General features: G+C 35.1%; 2 protein-coding genes across 2 annotated transcripts in view; one reads left to right on the top strand and one right to left on the bottom strand.

The window, feature by feature from the left end:
* Positions 1–13,030, top strand: part of LOC144447426 (protein phosphatase 1 regulatory subunit 16A-like) — a 91,796-nt gene extending 78,766 nt beyond the window's left edge. Inside the window, exons 6-11 of the mRNA XM_078137447.1 lie at positions 582–709; positions 1,350–1,475; positions 2,250–2,325; positions 4,501–4,618; positions 5,277–5,367; positions 6,385–13,030. Coding sequence (XP_077993573.1) covers positions 582–709; positions 1,350–1,475; positions 2,250–2,325; positions 4,501–4,618; positions 5,277–5,367; positions 6,385–7,218 — 1,373 coding nt within the window. The 3' untranslated portion in view covers positions 7,219–13,030. The remainder of the gene's footprint in view (positions 1–581; positions 710–1,349; positions 1,476–2,249; positions 2,326–4,500; positions 4,619–5,276; positions 5,368–6,384) is intronic.
* A 294-nt stretch (positions 13,031–13,324) lies between these two features.
* LOC144447391 (putative tRNA N6-adenosine threonylcarbamoyltransferase) lies at positions 13,325–20,464 on the bottom strand. Its single transcript, XM_078137397.1, has 14 exons — positions 20,379–20,464; positions 19,644–19,797; positions 19,423–19,483; positions 18,971–19,029; positions 18,444–18,545; positions 18,051–18,124; positions 17,469–17,564; positions 17,071–17,120; positions 16,178–16,256; positions 15,901–15,966; positions 15,081–15,171; positions 14,511–14,586; positions 14,055–14,153; positions 13,325–13,561 (listed from the first exon to the last, which is right to left on the bottom strand). The coding sequence occupies exons 2-14, from the start codon at positions 19,756–19,758 to the stop codon at positions 13,522–13,524; spliced, it is 1,008 nt and encodes a 335-aa protein (XP_077993523.1). The 5' UTR covers positions 19,759–19,797; positions 20,379–20,464; the 3' UTR covers positions 13,325–13,521.
* Between the last annotated feature and the right edge of the window lie 47 nt (positions 20,465–20,511).

Raw genomic sequence — 20,511 nt, 5'->3', positions numbered from 1 at the left:
CACTCTAACAAATTTCATTTTTTTGTGTGTGTGGGAGAAGTATTGGGGAAATACATGACTTTGAATTTGTTACTGTCAGGGATGTAGGTAATTTTAAAAGTAGCTGAGAAGTAGGTGGTAATATCTAGCAATGAGAAATAAATCTGTCCAGTGATGAAACTATTGTACTGGTTAGAATAAAGAATTTTCAAACAAATTCCCTGAAAAAGTAGCCAGTAAAACATTGCAGAGGAGTTGGTTGTTTTTATTGGCTACCAGCCCTTATGTACATCCATGTTAATGTTACATGTTCTTGTGATGTTGTTTTGGATACTGGAAGATTGTGTTGTAATGTGGAGGCAAACAAACAAACAAACAAACAATTCTTGGAGAGAACACAATTTGATCAAAAGTTTGGTTTAAAATTCTCTGTAATTGTCACTTTTGATTATGTATTCAATGTGTATAGATTATAATGTATGCAGAAGAATGAATTTGTCTAATTCTTACACTACATTGATATTAAAGATGGCACAAATGCGAGAACCATGAATTGGCCTTTAAGTGCTGTTTCTGTTACCTGCTGTTTCTTTGATACACAGGTATAACTCAAGAACAGATTGATGAATTAAGAAGTTGTACAGCTCAGAGAATGTTAAAGGATTTACACACTGCTGTAGAGAAAGGTTCTGATGTATTAGAGTGCAGAGACTGTAATGGTGCCACGCCGGTAAGGAGACAAGAATTAGGAAAACAAAGAAATGTTCACCTAGATTAGCTCTTTGCATACTTATTGACCTGTACTTGTGAGCATGCATGTTAACTGGAAAGTGATTCATTAGATGAAAACTTTTATTCTGCAGTGGATGGGTGGATGGATGTGTCTGAGTGAGTGAGTGAGTGAGTGAGTGAGTGAGTGAGTGAGTGAGTGAGTGAGTGAGTGAGTGAGTGAGTGAGTGAGTGAGTGAGTGAGTGAGTGAGTGAGTGAGTGAGTGAGTGAGTGAGTGAGTGAGTGAGTGAGTGAGTGAGTGAGTGAGTGAGTGAGTGAGTGAGTGAGTGAGTGAGTGAGTGAGTGAGTGAGTGAGTGAAAGAGTAAGTGAGTGAGTGGGAGCATATGTATAATGAATGTGTGTGTGTGTGTGTGTGTGTGTGTGTGTGTGTGTGTGTGTGTGTGTGTGTGTGTGAGTGAGTGAATGGATTTTGGCTACAGAATTAGCAAAATTGTAAAAGCAAATATCAATTTCAGTAACAATCTATAGAATGCCAAATTTTCACAAACTTAACAGCTTTGATATGTCAGTAGACTTAAGTATTAAATAATGAAATGAGAACAATTTGATTTTCAATTGTCCCTCCTTTTTTTACCACAGTTACACATTGCAGCAGCCAATGGTTATATAGACGTGGCTGAGTTTTTAATAGATAATCAAGTTAATGTCAGTAGTAGAGACAATGATGGTTGGCAACCAATACATGCTGCAGCATGCTGGGCACAGGTAAGTCACTGCTGTCAAATCATTACAAGTTGTTTTGTGTTTAAGAGATAGACTTATATTATGTGTACTGGTTATTATTTCTGTTCATATCAGCTATAAGAATTGATTTTAACACATAGTCCATTACTCACTTCTTTGTCTATATTTTAGAAACTTATAATTTTTGTTTTTTGTTCAGGGGTGTTCTGTTTGTGTATCACTGTGTTCAATTTCTCTCATCTCTTCATGTGTAATAGTTACTACTAGATAGGTGTTCTGTGTTGAATGTTTCCACAAGAGGGTTAAGAGGCTGGTAACACATGTTATACTAGCTATAGTTGCAGACCAGGAAGGGGAGGGTATTGGGTTGGGTAGTTGTTTTGGAAAATGAAGTAGTTTGGAAAATAATTTTCATATTATCTTGAGTTTAATCAGAAATGAGAAGCTGTCTGGCACCCTTAGGATGCTCCGAAATGAGAAGCTGTATTGGTACCCTTAGGACGCTCCAAAATAATGAGATGCTGTATTGGCACCCTTAGGATGCTCAGAAATAATGAGATGCTGTCTTGGCACCCTTAGGATGCTAAAAAATAATGAGATGCTGTCTTGGCACCCTTAGGATGCTCAGAAAGGAGAAGCTGTCTTGGCACCCTTGTTACTCATGAACATGCCAGCATTATCCACTTGTGATCAATTATTGAGACTTTCTTTGAAAAATATTTTGAAGACCATGGATTGTAGAGAATGAAATTTAACCAAACAGTATGCAATAAAATCTACATTTCTTTATTTCAGCCTGAACTGATTTATTTGTTAGCTCTCAATGGTGCTGATTTAGATGCCAGAACATACAACGATGAATCTCCAGCAGGTATGTATTTCAATTTTGTTTTTTGACTGTTCTTTTACTGCTAAGGAAACTGAAATGTTTCGTTCTGTTCATAAGCTAGTGAAAATGTATTCTCCTCGTTACTGTCTATCTTTATTTTAAGGGTATTTTCAGAAAGTGAGCTGAGTGATTCAGTATTCAGTTAAGATAGAAGGTGTTCATGTAAATGAACCCTTGATTTATATTGAAGTGGTGGATCAACATGTCTGTACACATACACATAGGAACACATTTTGAAAGTATTTCTCAAGTGGAAGTAGCTGAAAGTAGTCAAAGGAAACTACTGATGGGTTGGTGGGTGGGTTGGTTGGTTGGTTGGTTTATTGGTGGGTTGGTTGGTTGGTTGGTTTATATTTTAATACAGCTATTTTGGAATAGGGATTTGCTGAGAATGTTAGGAGCAACGCAGGAAGTGAATTCAAACTGATACATGTCAAGAATTTTAGATATCAATAAAGTAATATTTAACAAAATGAGTAGAAAATAGTAACTAAAAAATCATTCCAAATCATAACTGGAGGCAGTTTAATTCTGATTGGTGGCAGTTCCTCCATACTCATTGTATTCATTGTTGATATTATTGAATGTGCACATTGGTTTGTTGTCCATGTGTTCATATGTAAACGATTGGGATCGGATACAGACTTGATTACTTTTGTAAAAATAGATTGTAATAAATTTGTTGAAAGTTGATTAGAATTCCATCACTAGACAATTATACATCCTTCAACAAATCCAACAAGATATGTAAATCAATAATACTAACGAATATTACCACAATGAAAAATATCATTCAAGTTTTAACTTAAGGGGCTTTTATTTCACTGAATTGTAATTAACAAACTTACTTGCCTAATTTAGAAGTATGCTTATCAGTTCTTGTCTTCCTGGATAATACTGTTTGTTATCCAGCCTCTTCCCAGTAAATTCTTAGCCTCCGGCTAGCTGTATTCCATGTGATGATCAATGAATTGCTTTTAGGAACACTGCATCTGTAATAACAAAAGTGGTTGGCAATACAGAGAATGTAATAGTATATCTTCAGCAGCTGCTAAGACGAGGACTAACAAGTTTCTCCACACCTTAAATTGCATTTTTATGAAAAGTTATCGATCCGTGTAAAAGTCACTGCAGATGTCAGTCCTTGTATGAAAGTAAATATTTTAGTAGAAATTATTGCATCTAGAAGCAGTTGGAAGGTTGTGTAATAAGTAAAAGTGTTGATGAAATCAGTATTCGTTCAACCATAAATGTAATCTAATGTAAGCTGTACAGCTTAAAGCTTCGAGCTTACTTTGTGTTTTCGATTCACAAGAGTTCACGTCACTTGTTGTAAATTTATCAAAGTTCTTATTTATCGTAGCATTGCGTGAAACCTAGTACATATGTGTGGTAGTTGAGTAGTAGATTTAAATGAAACTCTGATGTATTTAAAGATTGCAACACAAAGTACGACATGTGTAAGCTGAATAGTAAGTTGACAGAAAGGTGTCAAAATGACAAAATCTCTAGGCCATAATTGTATTTAATATAGTCTTACTAGATAATTCATTTTATTCAAACATAGTGGTGGATTTGTACAAAATTTGTACACACAAGTAGATTAAATTATGGTATCTCTTCACTGATTTAAAGAGGGACGTATCTAAACTCTTGATATTTACACTAGAAATCATATATTAGCCAAAAAAAACAAACACATGTGAAAGTAAACTTTGAAAATGAAACTAATACTTTATGCATTATATAATGGAAGTACTGCACATAGATTTTGGGTTGAGGGTGTTTCACCAAAGAGGATTTGTTATTGATAGAAGGATTTTCCAACAAAGAGCACTCTCTAACAACATTAATGTGTGAAGTATATTCTAGCAAGAAAGGAAAATCTAAGATTTGTCAAATAATCTGTTTGACAATTGCATATTACATATGTCAATGAGATATGTAATTAATATTTTAGTGTCTTTCTTGTGGAGACATGTTATCTGTTACATACATGTAAGACAGCTGGTTTTCATGTACATGTTCATGTATGTGTCTCCAGAGGGCGATGTTCATATATTTTTACTGTTTATGCCCTTGTCATTGCGTGAGGGTGCTGTTTTCATGAAAGGTGTATCGATTATTTTGTTTTTTTATTCTATGTTAATTTTGTAGATATTTGTGAAGATCCTGATACTAGGCAAAAGTTGACAGAAATGAAGAAAGAATTGATAAACAGTAGAAGTAACAGGATTAATCTTGTCAGGAGAAATTCAAGTCGTAACAGGAGAAGGTAGGAGATTTATGTACTGAGAGTGTTTCATAAACTAGAAGATTTGAATCCCATGGTTCATTGGTGGTCCATGGGAAACATGCACATCACCACTCAGTCTAATCCCTGAATAATTAGTGAACCATTATCTCGGTAAACACTGATTATCTTCCTAAGACAAACAAGTTCTTGAAATGAGTGGATGGATGGATGGATGGATGGATGGACAGGCAGACGGATGGACAAACAGACATTTCGGTGCATTCATTATACTATTTCTACAATTCACGATGTGCACTTCCTTTGCATTTCTACCTAAAAAGTTTTTAAAGGCTAGTGTTAGAATAGGTTTAAAAGTTGGATGTGAAAACCAGTTGTTTGTCAGAACGATTGAAAAGATGATCCTGAAAAAAAAATACTCCTAGGAGTACGTAATACTTATGGCTCCTCTAATATGGTAACATTAATACAAGAATGTCGGATGCAAACATTGGATTTTCAAGTTTACTCAACCCATCCCACTCCAGGTAAAACCAAGATAGCCCCCTCCCACACCCACCCCAATATGACATCATGTTCTTGTTGTCTTATCCAGTTGGAATTTTGTGTTTTGACATTTCACATGTGGGATCTAAAAATCAAATGATCTAACATTACAGTATGTGTGTTGATATTACAGTGCATCAGTTCGGCGTACTAGTATGAGAGAAAAGAAAGAGATCTCTAGAAGGGATGCCAAGGCAGAGGCTGAATTTAGGAACATTCCAAGGGTATGTACAATTTTCGCTATCATTCCCAAGTCTACTCTGATGACCATTCAGAGCTAGTCTCAAATGGTGTTCCTATATACAGTGTGATTGGTCGAATACATAATTAGACATTTTTTAATCGTGCAATCAGGTCACATGATGAATCCCTAAGTAGGTGTTGTCATGGAAATGCAACCTCACTCTACATATGTTGAATCTATTCAAAGTTACGCTAATGTTTTACACATATTATGTGTATAGTGGGGCAGGGCTTAAATACTAGCTGTGAATGGTCATCAGGCTAGACTTGGCAACAATAGCAAAGATTCAAAAAACAAAATGGCAGTGAGGATAGCGGAATAGTGTAGTATAGATAGTCGTTCAAGTCTACAGGTAGGCAGGCTTTATATGTAGTAAAGGTTCAAACGATTTCCTTGTGTTTTTAAAATAACTGTTATTTTCAAATTGGCAAGAAATCCATGTTATCTACAGGAAAGCCTCATTTCCCACTCTTCCACATGTTATGAAAGTGTGTTAATTCCTGGTAGATAACCGGAATTACAGGCTGTAATTCCTTGTAATCAACTTCCAGATTTACAAGAATGACAAGTCAACTTTGACCTCAGTATCCCTTACCACTGAGGGCACTAATCAACCATCCTTGCGCATAATAATTGACACTCTCATTTTAGCAACTGCAGGTGATTAAAGTGAGCAAGTCAGTGAAGTGTAAACAGAGAACATTAAACACAGGAATGTACAAAATAGAAATGATTACAATGGGAAAAAGATACAAACTTACAGAACTGGAGCAGGAAAAGAATGTTTACACTTATGTGTCATACTTGTAGTGATGAAGAGACTTATGCTGACCATAGAGGCTGCATCAGTTTGCAGTCAGAAAAAAATGCAAGGTTACATAAGGGGAGGTTGTATGCTGCATATTGCACACTCGAGCCACAACTTCCAAGCCATAAATATAATAGTACCATATTCAGCATGATGCAATGAAATACTGTAATTTTTCTTCACATATAGGAAAGTGCCCCATCACCGGATATCCCACAGGCAAATATTGATGAAATATCTATTGACATCAAAAACAGTGATAAAGCAGTCGAAGAACCACCCAGGCTACTGGAAGAAGATGAAATGGACGGGCAGCTGAAAGACAAACCAAGCAAAAACGTAACCATAGCACTTGAACCAATTGTCAAACCACCCACAGAACAATCCAATGTTGCAAAACCAAAGGAAAAGAAAAAGTCTATCCTAAAAATGAAATCTTCCGGGAAGGAAAATAAGAAGAGTAAAAAAGAAAGGAAAGAGGCCGAAACTAATAAACTAACTAAAGCTGACATGTATTATCAGGATAAATATAAACAAGATGCAGCTCACAGTACGTTATTGGATCTCAAACGTCAACGGGCATCCAAACAACCTAAATTCCCCAAAGATCAGACTTTTGATAGTTTAGGTTCGTCATATCAATCTGTGCCAAGTAAAACACATAAAGACTCTGTAGATTTGTTGCATGATAACGTCGACCAACCCCAGGGTAAAACGTCACACAGGAAACAAAGCCCCGTTGTCAAGCGAAAAGGAGCGACTGATCATAAGAAGGACTCCAAAAAACAAGCAAATGAAAAACCACAGGCAAGTGATACCAATGGAATGAGCAAGCAAGGAACCTCGTCTCCAACAACTCCAGTATCAAACGATTCGTACGTGTCATCACCATCAACTCCCATACCTGTATCCAGTGATTACATGTATATATCGGAACCCGGTCACCGTCCGTTCCACAGGTTCAAAGGTGAAGTAGAAGAAATAGAAGACGAACACCAGGCAACCTGTTGTGTAGTCATGTGATAATCATGTGATAATCATGTGACAGTCATGTCATTTCTATTTTAGAATTTCTATTCAACAAGTTTGTGATATTTTTTTGAACTTTAGCAAATTTTCAAATCTACAAGCGTTTTCATCCTTACCTCTCAAATAATGATTTCTCTCTCTTTCTTAGATTTATCGTTGAAGAGATTAAAACATTTACAAGAAAGTAAGAATCTTCTTCAGGAATAAATTTACATTGATATTGTTAAGTTTTTGTGAAAATTTTATAAGGAAGAGTGTGAATGTTGTAACCAGTACTTGGTGAGGGTAGTAGTTCATACTTTTCCAATGTATGTCAGTACAGCTGATCATCAACAGAGGCTGTGTACATGTCATTTATACACAGCTTGCTGGGAGTGACGTGGATTTTTTTTTTTTCATTTTGGTTACATCCGTCATCAGTTGGAATGACGTAACACAACATGTAGTATATTTTGTAAGAACTTCTGATAGCCCAAGAAATAAGTAATCATAATGTTTTGACTGGAATATATTCTCCTCTACAGAGTCCTGGAATTAAATGATTGACAATTATCTGAAAAATTCAAACTGAATATTCGTCGTTCAGTTTTTCCTCCATTTTATATTCCCCATCTTTTTGTACCTTGATTATATTTTTGCTCTATAAAGTTCCAAGAAGTATAATCAGGAAGTGCTTTCTTTATCAGACATTTCACTTTGATTTGAACTTTTCATAGTTGTCCGTAAATTGTCTTAACCCTTTAAGGGCTGACACCATATTTTTAGGGTGTATACTAGTATATAGACTTACTGGGAACTAAACCCTAGCCGCAGATTCCCATAACAGTGTAGGTTTGCAAATCTTGAATTTCCATATACATATATTTTGTTTCCATATATAGTAACGAAATTTCCATATATGGGCAGTTTCTATATATGGCAACTAAATTGTTAAAGTGGTAAACATTTGAATTTGTAGCAATTTTGCTGTAGAAATGTGTCTATTGCACATTATTTCATGCCATATAAGGCAATGATGTTTCCATATATGGACCATTTCATATATGGCAACTAAATTAGTACAAGTAGTATTACTAGTAAACATTCAAATTTGTGGCCGTAATGCGAAGTAAAGACATTGCTGTAGAAATCTATGTACTGCCATTTTGAAAAGTACTATAACAACGACATTTGCAGATTAAATAATTCTGTGGAGTTTGATATTAAATGCTATACATGAAATTAAGCCTAGTTTATCAACTGAAAATCTGTTTCATTACTGGCAATTTTGTAGATTTCATCACTTATTTTTTGTGATTTTCAATGTTTTATGTATGTGTTGAGACAAAGCAATTTGCACTACTTTTCATTTGGGCTGAATTACTTCATTGCATCTATACTATTCGGCATACCTTCATACCAGGTGTTTCTACATTTGATTCTATGAAATAGTATTTCTATTTAATGCCCATATAGCATTTCTAATCAGCACACCAGGTGTTCCTATTCCACATACCAGGTGTTGTAGTAGTTCATTAGTGTCATATACCAGGTGTTTCCGTTAACTGTAGTTTTACTTACAATGTTTTGCTTATTTCACATACCAGGTGTTTTTGTTGATAGACTGTAAGATACGTCATGTTGTTCCGCCCTCACTGGCCTCCTTTCTGGGGTTGATCGATGTGTGGGGGCACTCTGTCCTGGCATACCATACAGACTAGATAGTTGGCTATACCAGGTGTTTCGTTTTCATTTCCAAATGTTTCAGTTAAGTATTGTACACAGCATAGTATACCAGGTGTTACTATTTCATATACCAGATGTTTTGTGGAGGACAGTTTCATACACCAGGTGTTTCTATTCACATACCAGGTGTTTCTATTGAGTATATTATCATATACCAGGTGTTATGATCTCATATCCCAGGTGTTATTTCTCACCACATATTCTCAAGTCAATTATGATGTATTTCTAAATATTTCTAATTAACCTGTTTACTTTCATGAACATTGATACTCACCTTTCCTATATCTACAGATAAGGTAAATCCTACTGTAATTGTACTTGGTATTTTAGAAGTGTCTATTTCATAAACTCACTGCAGTATTCATGAGTCCTACATACATATACCCAGCTGTCCAAAACCAGCACGAATATCCAGCATTTATTTTTTTATGAAAGATAAGATTTAAATTCAGCAATATTGATAAGATGAAAAAACACTGAGGTACTAGACAAAATGTGTAATTCTAATTATCAGGCATGCTGTTTATAAGTGTAATAGTCACGCTTGTGAAAGTTGACCTCTGAACTCAAGGCACAATGAAATGATGACCACAAGTCTGAATAGACTGTGATCAGCACAATGTTTCGTTAGCACTCTATGCTCCTCCACTCCTTCCCCTAAGAATAGTTTTCGTCGTTTCCTCCTCAATTATTTGAGTGAGAGGGGTTGACTTGCCCAGTATTACAGTCTAGTTCCATGACGGACAATATACCCTTTTACCGTCTGGTCAAGCCCATGACTCCTACACAGAATTATGTGCTCCCCCAACAGCGTTCATATAAACATGATGACGCCGTCGTGTCCCCAGGTGATTTTAGTTTAAACAGACTGGAGGTGGAGTCCTGGTTGGACTGACATATCATATCAGTCCTAGAAACATGAGAAAGATCAAAAACTTTTGACAGCCTGTCAATTTGTGATGGATTACTACTGACATGCACCGTTCGCACTTCTCTCACTATGTGGTCAAACCACAATTAACACCTTGAGTCACTTGCTTGACTAGACGTGTATACTGTCCGTCATGGAACTAGACTACCAGTATTAAGAATATATGAAAGTATGGTTGCACCAATTTGATAGGGTTCATAGAAGGTTTGCATCTCAATGTAATGTTACGTAGTGAGTGAGAAGCGAGTCAGTAGGGCATGGTTTATACACACTTCTGTGATGTCATATTTTCAGTGTTCTTAGTCTGTTCATAGACCCTAGAGTCTATGCTCTTGAAGAAATTTACTATTTAGCCTCAATATATTCAGTTGTCATGGTAACTATGCAAATATATTACAAGTAAACCGTTGAGTTTATTATTATGTATCTCAGTAAACAATAAACCTTCATAGTGTTAGTATGTTGTAAGGGCACTGCTTGAAGAGAAACACTGAGCGCACAAGTAGAATAGACCTTTTCAAATACTTAGGGCACTGTTTGAATAGACCTTTTGTGCACACTGAGGGCGCACTTTGAACGTACCCTTTTCATACACTAAGGATCAATGAATGATCTGACATGTTTTGCACTGTGTGGGCACTCCAATCACTAAGTCTGTTATCGTACATTGAGGATACTCTCTCAATAGCCCTATTGTATTCACTGGGGGCGCTGTTCAAATAATGCCTCATGTTATTAGAATACAGAGTGTTACTCTTTACCATATACGAGGGTGCTCTTAACTGAGCAGGTACAGTATTAAAGGCAAGAGATAGCTACATATGTGTAATTAGTCTGTGCAATGTTTGTTTTGCTACTGTGACCTTCAACCTTTGCAGCTGTATAGTTCGGCAGATAGAGAGAATGCCATTTGTACTAATTCTACAAATACAGATGGTTGTATTTTGACTTTTAGGGGAAACATTTTAGAGAGAGTCTAAATAATCAGAGACTTTAATATAACTAAGAACATTTCAACTTTATATCTCATACAATAGTATATGTCTTACTGTGAAAAGAATTCACAGTGAAAAAAACCACAAAAAAAACAATAAACTTTGTTTCACTCCTGAAGTTATATGCACCCAGATTGTGATTTTGAGAAGTTACAGGAAGTAGGCAGAATTTAAAATGCAAAACAAAAAGTTTTAAAAAAAAGAGAGAATTTTCAAAATGTTTGATGAGAACGTCACCATTTTTCATATTTTTTTTTTTGACAAATCGTTTTCATAATACTTTATAGTTATGTACACATATGATGTTGGCTCACTTTTATTCCTGAAAAGGTTTTGTTTTAATTTGTTTTATTGATTGATTACTGTTTGATACATCATCAGAGGTATGTGTAGATTGATAGTAAGCAAACAGAGACACCTTTTGTGATTAGCGAGTGTAGTTTTTGAAGATGGAGTACGTAGTCTTTGAAGACAGACTCAATGTGTTTGTAGCCTGTACTTTGGAGGGAGTCTAAATTTGGCTCATGTTATTCTTGTGTCAAAGCATCAAACATTACATTTGGCTGAAGATGAAAGAGTCGTGAATCAAGTTGGTCACCGAAAGAGACCTTTATGATGAATACTGCCCTCTGGAGGTGTATGCATATGATGCTATATATTAGTGAATTTCATTGGTATTGATAGAGGGCATTGTTTTTTGTAAAAGCCCCATTCATTGTCTCTATATACGCTGATAGTGAGCACTATGTATACAAAGGTCAGTTTCACCGACTGGCACATATACCGATTGATGCATATACTGATAGAGGGCACTGTTTATGTAAAGTTCAGTTTCATTGACTGATCCATATGTTGATAGAGGGCAGTTTATGTAAAGTTCAGTTTCACCAACTGACGCATACACTGATAGAGGGTACTGTTTATGTAAAGTTCAGTTTCACTGACTGACACATACCAGTACTGATAGAGGGCAGTTTATGTAAAGTTCAGTTTCACTGACTGACTGACACATACCAGTACTGATAGAGGGCACTGTTTCTGTAAAAGTTCCTTTTCACTGAATGGATTTGTTGCCTGTAGATTGTACATATAAGGTCTGATTTATACAACAACAAGAAGTCATTATTTGTTAAACTTTCTCATTAAAATTCAGAATATTTCCATTTTGATGTACTTACTGTATTTACTCAGTCATGTCTCTGAAGTTGCTGGTATTTTCTAAAAAAAATATAGTACTCTAAGATAGTTGTTGATTCTATTTCCTATGCATTATCTGTTGAAACTCAAGTCAAATCTTGTACTTGTATCACCTTTGCATTTTCAAAACTGTTTTGTTGATATCGAATCTCGTACTTGTAATACATCACCTTTGCATTTTCCAAACTGTTTTGTTGATATCGAATCTCGTACTTGTAATACATCACCTTTGCATTTTCAAAACTTTTGTTGATATCGAATCTCGTACTTGTAATACATCACCTTTGCATTTTCCAAACTTTTGTTGATATCGAATCTCGTACTTGTAATACATCACCTTTGCATTTTCCAAACTTTTGTTGATATCGAATCTCGTACTTGTAATACACCACCTTTGCATTTTTCAGACTGTTTTGTTGTGTTTGAATCCTAAGATAACAAGGTTTTGATCGTTAACTTGTTAAATTGAAAACTTGATTAAGTTGTTGTGTGGTGAGATGAAATGCTATGCATATATTGTGCAGAGTTTTCTAGTGAAAAGCATTTTGAGTTAAAAAGCTTAGCAAATGTGTGTGAACTTAGAATCATAGGTTCATTGTGATGAAAGGGGGGTAGAATGGAGGTGGGGGGGGGTTCTTTGAGTGCCTGTTTATACACTGAAGCATGACTTCTCTGATACAAAACATGATATTATTAGGATTCAAACACATCTTGAAGTCAAATCTCAATTTCTGTGAGAAATTTTCAACATCTTCATGCACAGTTTTGTAATAAAAATTTCACATTTCTGTTACCATGGGAACGATCCTGTGTTCATTGGACTCGGTGTAGAAACAGAATTTGAAGATAATATAGTTTGTAAATTTCTGCCAGATTTCGTTTCAATGAAATTCTCTATAAAATTAGTGTGTACATGAACTAAGAGAATATATAGTGTATATATTATCAGCCACTTCAATAAAAAGGAAATTTTTTCTGAAGAATGTTGAGTTTGTGATTTCTTACAACAATTTTAAACCTACACTAGCTGGAACTGGGACATTTTTTTCATCAAATAACCAAAGATATTCACTAAAAAATGGTTGGTTACTTATAAAAAGACATTGTAACTGTGTAGTGGCAAGTACAAATCTTGAGTGAAGGTTGTCGCAATGTTAAAACTGTACAAGTTGTAACTGGAGTATCATTTTGCGATCAAACACGATTTATTCACTGAAATTGTTAAAATACCAATAATTAGACATTGTACATGTTAACCAGGAGCTAGAATTATCCATAAGCAGTACAGAAAGAGATTGAAATCATGATCATGAAGTTGCCAAAATGTTCCTGAGAATCTAGATAAATAGTGCTGATATCAAAGACATGTTCCATCTATGGTGACCAACTCTCTAAGGTCAAAAGGTCAAAATGAGTAGCAAGGTGTGTTTTACTCAGTGCTGCATTCAATCAGTCCCTCCATGTTACTTCTACTTCATCAGTTCTATACCTGTGGAAAACAAATACCATAAAATATTGATACATGTCAATATGTTAAAATACTACAGAAATCATTCTTAGCCAACGAGATGAAGTGCACCCTCTACAGGTCACAATGAGAATTAAATAAGTTCATTGACATTATAGATTGGTTGGTTGTCTATTATATTCATTGTATTGCAATACTTACTAAGGGGAAAAAAAGACTCAGGCACACACACACACACACAATCGCTCACGTGCACATATACCAAACATATTGAAAGAAGTGAAAATTAACATGGTAAGTAACATGCTGTGTCACTCACGCACTCGCATACATACACACACACACACACATGCAAATACATAAACATCTTCAGAAAAAGTAAGACTCACTTGGTACACACATACACAAGGAAGTGCACAGAACTATTGTCTTGCAAGCCTTGGTACACGTGGTCATAATACACCATTATTGGGTGGGTGTTGATCAGTACTATAAACTTAGTATTAAGACAAACCTTTGTGTACACCAAGTTTCTTTTAGCGGTGTGATTTGTCCACTTTGAAACATTTCCCAGCCAGCCTGTGCTATCATTGCACCATTATCAATACAATACCTGATAAGACAAGATAAATATGTTATTAATAATTGCATACCTTGGGTAACAGTTCTGTGTAAAAATGTAAAAAAAAAAAAGACAAGAAAACACACATGATGATGTGGGTTAGTTTCATCAGTGCCTGGTGGTGAATTGCTACCCCAAATTATGCTAATTTCTTTTTTCCATCGATTTATCAATGACTGGTGAGTAATTGATACCAACCAGGGAACTGTAATTTTGAAGAAGTTATCGAACAACTATAACTGCAAATAATTCCATTGTTTCCATGCAACAATGTCACATAATTGTGATGAGCGCCCTCACACAATGACTTTGCAAGTGTGATTTGTTACAAAAAGTACTGTTGTTTACCTTTCATCAATAGCAAATACTTTAGCACCTCTTTCAGCTGCCATTTCACCCATCATTTCTTGAAGTCTGACATTACCTGTACATCATACAAATCATGTTATTATTTCATTACATCAATTCATTCAACAAATTTATTTAAAAGAATTTATTGATGCCTCAAAGTTCTAATTCTGTCTGTAACCAAAGATGATTATGTCAGGACTAATATTTGTGATACCCATAAAAAAGAAAATGTGAAAACAGAAACAAAAACAAATTGAAAGGTAATATTGTACTATTATACTGAAGGCCAAGTTCCACACAGGATGCAACAGGGTGAGCAGCGCACTGAGGAATTTGTCACATGCAACTAATTGCTTTATGTATGCAGATAATTGCAAGGCCTCGTGACATTGCCTGGTGCATTGCAAGGCACCTGACATGTCGGACTGTGTGCAATTCAATGCAAATTGCTTCTCGCATTGCTTGATGAATTGCCCTGTATCACTGCCTCATGCAAGTTTTTGCAAAGAAATTTTTGTGAACAACTATCTAGCTTATAAAAGAGACATCCTTGTACAGGAGACTTACATCCAACACCCCCTACTATCAGAACTTCATTAGATCCACAATGAGCCATGGCACGCTCTGTAATCTCAACCAACATTGCAAATAACGTCTCCTACAAAGAAATCAATATCAGAATATAATTTATGAGTACAACATCTTTTACACAAATACTATTTACAAGTCATGAAAATAACATCCATGAATAACAGAAGGTATTCATGGATTTACACAGCTCACGACTTAGTATCAGATTAGGTATTCATGGTTATACACAGCTAAGGACTAAGAGGAACATGTCAGATTAGGATTAACATTTAGGTAAGAAAAACTGTAGGATACATCGTGTTGTTCCATCTTCACCGGTGGCCCTCATGGCTTACCTTTACAGACATAGGTAGGGCTATATATGTTGTATTTACTGAAGCATGTATGATATTGCCTAGTGATCATACCCATCAACATCACACAAATGATTAACTGTTGAAAAGGTTACTTGCAATTGACCAAAAGTGTTCATCATCTTGGTAGATCAAATAATTTACAAATGTTAAAACACACAAGCAGTTCAACATTTAGTATTGAGCTTTCGATCTGTCTTGGTCGACGATCCTCATTAGAATGACAAACTGCAATGTTTACACACTAACATCAAACCAATGTAGACAGTTCAAGGACTAGTAGACAGGAAATTCAGCTAACTACAGGGATTGAATAGTTTTAGGTAAAACTTTACTGTATTCTACAATGGGAAGAAATTAATGAAAAATAGCAACATGGGAAAAATGATTTCTTTCAAAATACTCCATAGCAGTAACCCTTTAGTGATGATTTAGTTTCTTACCTGAAGTGAAAAACAAAGGTCTTCTGGGGTACATTCACCTGCTTTTAATTTCTTATTGGCAACATCCTGTAAACAGTAAAAGCAAGTAGATATTACTTCAGAATATTTGTTTCCATTCAGCCAAGGAAAATATGAGTGACCTAAGGGGTAATTTCACTATGAGGTGAAAGATATTGAGCGGACTACCATCACTTCATGAAATTCTAACTGTTCTCCTTTGTTAGTTATTTTGTGTAACATTTTAAAAACTTGGTTGGCATGACAACATCACACTTACCTCTATGTATGATAGAATCCCTGAGAATGACACATCCATACCTTTTACTGTGTATGGAAGTTCTATGTATTTCTCGCCTCTGCAAAATATAAATGTAACAAGTTTGATCTTTGATGCCAAGATAATTCATTGTTAAAATTTAGAAAAAATATGTGAATTGGTGAATACAATCACACTAACACAGTGACTTGGTGAATTGTTGGTGAATTTTGAAATGATGTACCTGCTTTAATATTCGATACCATCAGGAATTTCATTTTTGTAACTTTTTCATTATTTTTCCACTGAAAAAAAAATTACTGGAACTGGTACGATCCTTCTAATTAGCTAAATTACCAAGTGCGTTCCCTAGTCATTAATAGAACAGATACACTAGCTTGTAGACTGGCACTCGTTCCTTGGCAGATAATTTTTTTAGTCTCATAATCTCAAAATGTTTTGAATTTGTTATTCATTTGTAGTTTTTTAAAGAAAAATTCCTCAAATTTTTAATCTGGTTATCATTTCATACAAAATAACATAGTTGTGGTTTGTGTTTTAAAATATTTTATTTCAACAAAAGAATGAAATTAGCCCAAAGATTTGAGTAAGTCTAACTGGCTTGATGTTCGATGTAAAACTGCATGAATAAACTGTGAGGACGAATTAGACGTTTATTTTAGTTAGATGTTTGTAAAACAAATTATAAATGTGTGTCCTGCTGATAAGATTCCATCACAAAACAATTATACATAATTCTGTTTGTATATTAAAAACAAAAACAAGTCAACAAAAATATTAAATTAATAGTTCCAGTTCCAGTTCCAGCTCCTGCTCCTGGCTACAGTCTTTTACTTTTTGATATGCTCACCTTTCACACTTTACTACATTTCTTAGACATGAGAAGTACTTACTTTTTAGCCATTTGTTCAATATTATAACCTGGACTAGGGTCATTGGAAAGCTGAAACATATAATTACTACAGTAATAAGTTGAAGTCACGATTTATTGGCATTGTTGATTTTTGGGTGCAGACCCCAAAATGAATTTGATTGGTTATATTGCACCTGGCTATGTGTACTGCTACACAAATATGTTTACTCACAGATAATTCAATACTATTCAGGGTATAGTCACTATATCTAATAAAACAGGTGCAAAACTCATTCCTTTTGCACCTAGTGCAGTTTTAAATGTTAAATTCCACATACTTTCAGAGACAGTTTACTATCTTCATATTAACTCCAGATACGTATTACACATGATAATTTACTAGCTATGATGCAAATATAGACTATATAATTTCCTTACTTTCAAAACTCTAGCAAATCTATCCAGGCAGTTTCCAATGGCCATATCAATAGTTTCACCAAATATACGATATCGTCTTTGAGAGTATGCTATGACCTGTGGTATGGAAGATGAAAATATCAGGAAATGTCATTAATATAAAAGTACAAATTGAAAACATACATATTACCAATAAGAACTGTTTAGTCTTGCTAAATGTATTTGATGAACAGTGCCATCTATGGCCACCACTAATACACTCAGTTGTGTATCTATACTGTTACAGGCAGAATGCATAATTTCTTGGGTGACAGTGCATTTTGCTTCCATCTTTGTCACAAGGGATTTTCAATTTGTTCCGATTAATGTAACTTACATCATATCAGCTGATATCAATGAGCACTTTTATGGCAATTAGATACTTGGCACTTATATTGTAAAAAGGATAGTAGCCATCAATTTGCAAACGAAGCTATTGGTTAATTGGCATACATCCACACATCCACGCATACTGAGACAGACATTTCACGATGCCTATAGCACTACTGAACCTCGGTTCAATTGTGCTAAAAATATGAAAACCGGCAGCATTCACATACCTACCTGTGTATTACCACCACTGACGTAGAGTACAGTTGGATTGACAGCTCCTGTTATCAATCTACCCATTTCAATATCTAAGGTCAAGGTCAAGGTCAAAGGTCATTAATAACTGAAAACATAGTCCTACTAAATACTTCAAGCATACTTTCTTCAAAGTTGTTTACTTTTATCAGTAATAATATCAAATCCTATACAAGTTATTGACAGACAAGTAATCAGGTTTGTACCTGAATCAAAACTGAATGTTTACACATGGACATCAAGCCTGTGTACACAGTACCATCAATGATAAGTAGATAGGTAATTCAGCTAATCAGAATGATTGAACTGTTTACACATGGACATCAAGCTGGTGAATTAAAGCATTACAATGTGTTTACTTGTAAAGGATACGTCCCACACAATGATTAACTCCTATGATAGGTTTATTCCACAACTGAGCAACTGTTCTTGCTACTATTGCTACTGATACCAAAGGTGCTCCCATACCAGGACCTGTATGCATACAAATCAAGAAATCAGTCTGTTGTGATCCAATAAGATTTGTTGTACCTTCAGTTTGGGTTGACCCATCTGCAGAATGTGAAGCCTTTTAAAGGTTCACTTTGATTGGTTAAAACATAATTATGGAAAAATACTGACAGTGTATAGTATTCATTATCATTGGAAGGTTTTGTCGCATAATTCACATTAATGGGACCCTTCCAGGTACTTCACATTGTTAAATCTCATCAGTTGACAAATCTACAAAATTGTCAATCATTCTAGTATAAATCGATCACGAAAGAGTGACATGCAAAGAAGTAGTACCACCCTTGGTAGTTTGATCTCAACAGCATCTTTTGCACCAAACCTGACAGACTAGACCAGAGTTGATGAATATCACAGAAATTGACACATAAAACGTGGTGAAAACAAACCTTTGGTATAGCATACACAGTCGATGTCGTCTGGCGTCAAATTGGCTTCATCTAATGCCCTAGAAGAATACACAAAGTAACAAAGTTTTACAATATCTCACAAAATATTGTATATCTTTCAAATACCATCTGCATCAGGAATGACTTCATATAGTTAACATTATTATTCTTACAATACATGACATAGCATATAGTTTTATATATTTACTAGATCGGCAGAAGTCCCCTGAGGTAATTTTTTTGGTGGCAAATGAAAACATAAATTATGCATTTTCATTGCTAGTACAAGTTTTCCCTTTATTATTCATTTTGTATGCCTCACCGGTGTTCTACAATAACTCCACACATGTCCATCTCATAAAAGACATACACCACTATATAGAATGGAAACAAAATCAGTGAAAACTCAGAAACAAGAGCGTACAACATTTCAGACCATGTTTGGCACTTACTTCCTTAAGACCTTCAATACATTGGCTTGATGATGTTTGGCTGTATCTCTTGGAAGGAAACCTACAGGTACCAAAAAAAAATGAATAAATAAATAAACACAAGTGTACAGTTATCTGGTAATGTCTGTAGGGGTGGGTATGGAATAAAATGGCACTGAAAGTCCATACAATTCACAATGATGGGAGACTAAACTCTATCATAGCAATACTTGTTTTCTCACCTTGTCCAGGTGGTGTGATATATGTCACCCTCGGATTAGAAAGTACCTCACCATCCCTCACTATGCCAACCCCTAGTTTATTGGCACTGCCTTCAAATCCAATCACAGTTGGCATGGTTACTGTTCGGTAGGATCTCTTGCTGACATAAAATATCTGAAACAAAAACACATCTATTATGTAGTATTTATCAGTATGTCTTGAAAACTGTTGATGACACTATATGCGCTTGACTTTCATATGCATGCATGCATGCATGCACACACGCACGCGCACACACACACACACACACACACACACACACACATACATACATACATACATACATACATACATACATACATACATACATACATACATACATACATACATACATACATACATACATACATACATACATACATACATACAAACTGTTAACGGAATTATACCATCATCAAATTTCTTATTGTTGTTGCTAATACTTTAACTTTATTTTCATGATTGTTTTTAAAATACTAAAATAATCGTTACAATGTTTCCATGTAGAGTTCCATTTCATCAACATTATACTTTAATATAACTGTACATAATGTACAGAACAGTGACATTCCTTCATCAACTAGAAATGTGAAAGTGATGTTGATCAACTTGAAGTTGATGCTTGTGAAAAGCAAGTCAAAATAGAGTCTTCGGACTTCCACCTGCATTCAGTGATATATAGAATGTATTTCTTTCTTTTTCTTTCAAATACATACCTTTGCGAAAAGATGGGTAAATAAATCACATGTCGACAAGGCAGAAGATGCAGATCTAGGAACACTGGGTCCAAAAACTCGACCAATGTGGAGCAGGAAAGGTGAAAGGTTAAAAGTTTATCCTGTCCTCGAA

The sequence above is a fragment of the Glandiceps talaboti genome, chromosome 16 (genome assembly GCF_964340395.1).
Source record: "Glandiceps talaboti chromosome 16, keGlaTala1.1, whole genome shotgun sequence".
In the NCBI taxonomy this organism is placed as follows: Eukaryota; Metazoa; Hemichordata; class Enteropneusta; family Spengelidae; genus Glandiceps; species Glandiceps talaboti.
The sequence above is the reverse complement of the archived record's forward strand: the minus strand, read 5'-3'. Positions and strand labels throughout refer to the sequence as shown.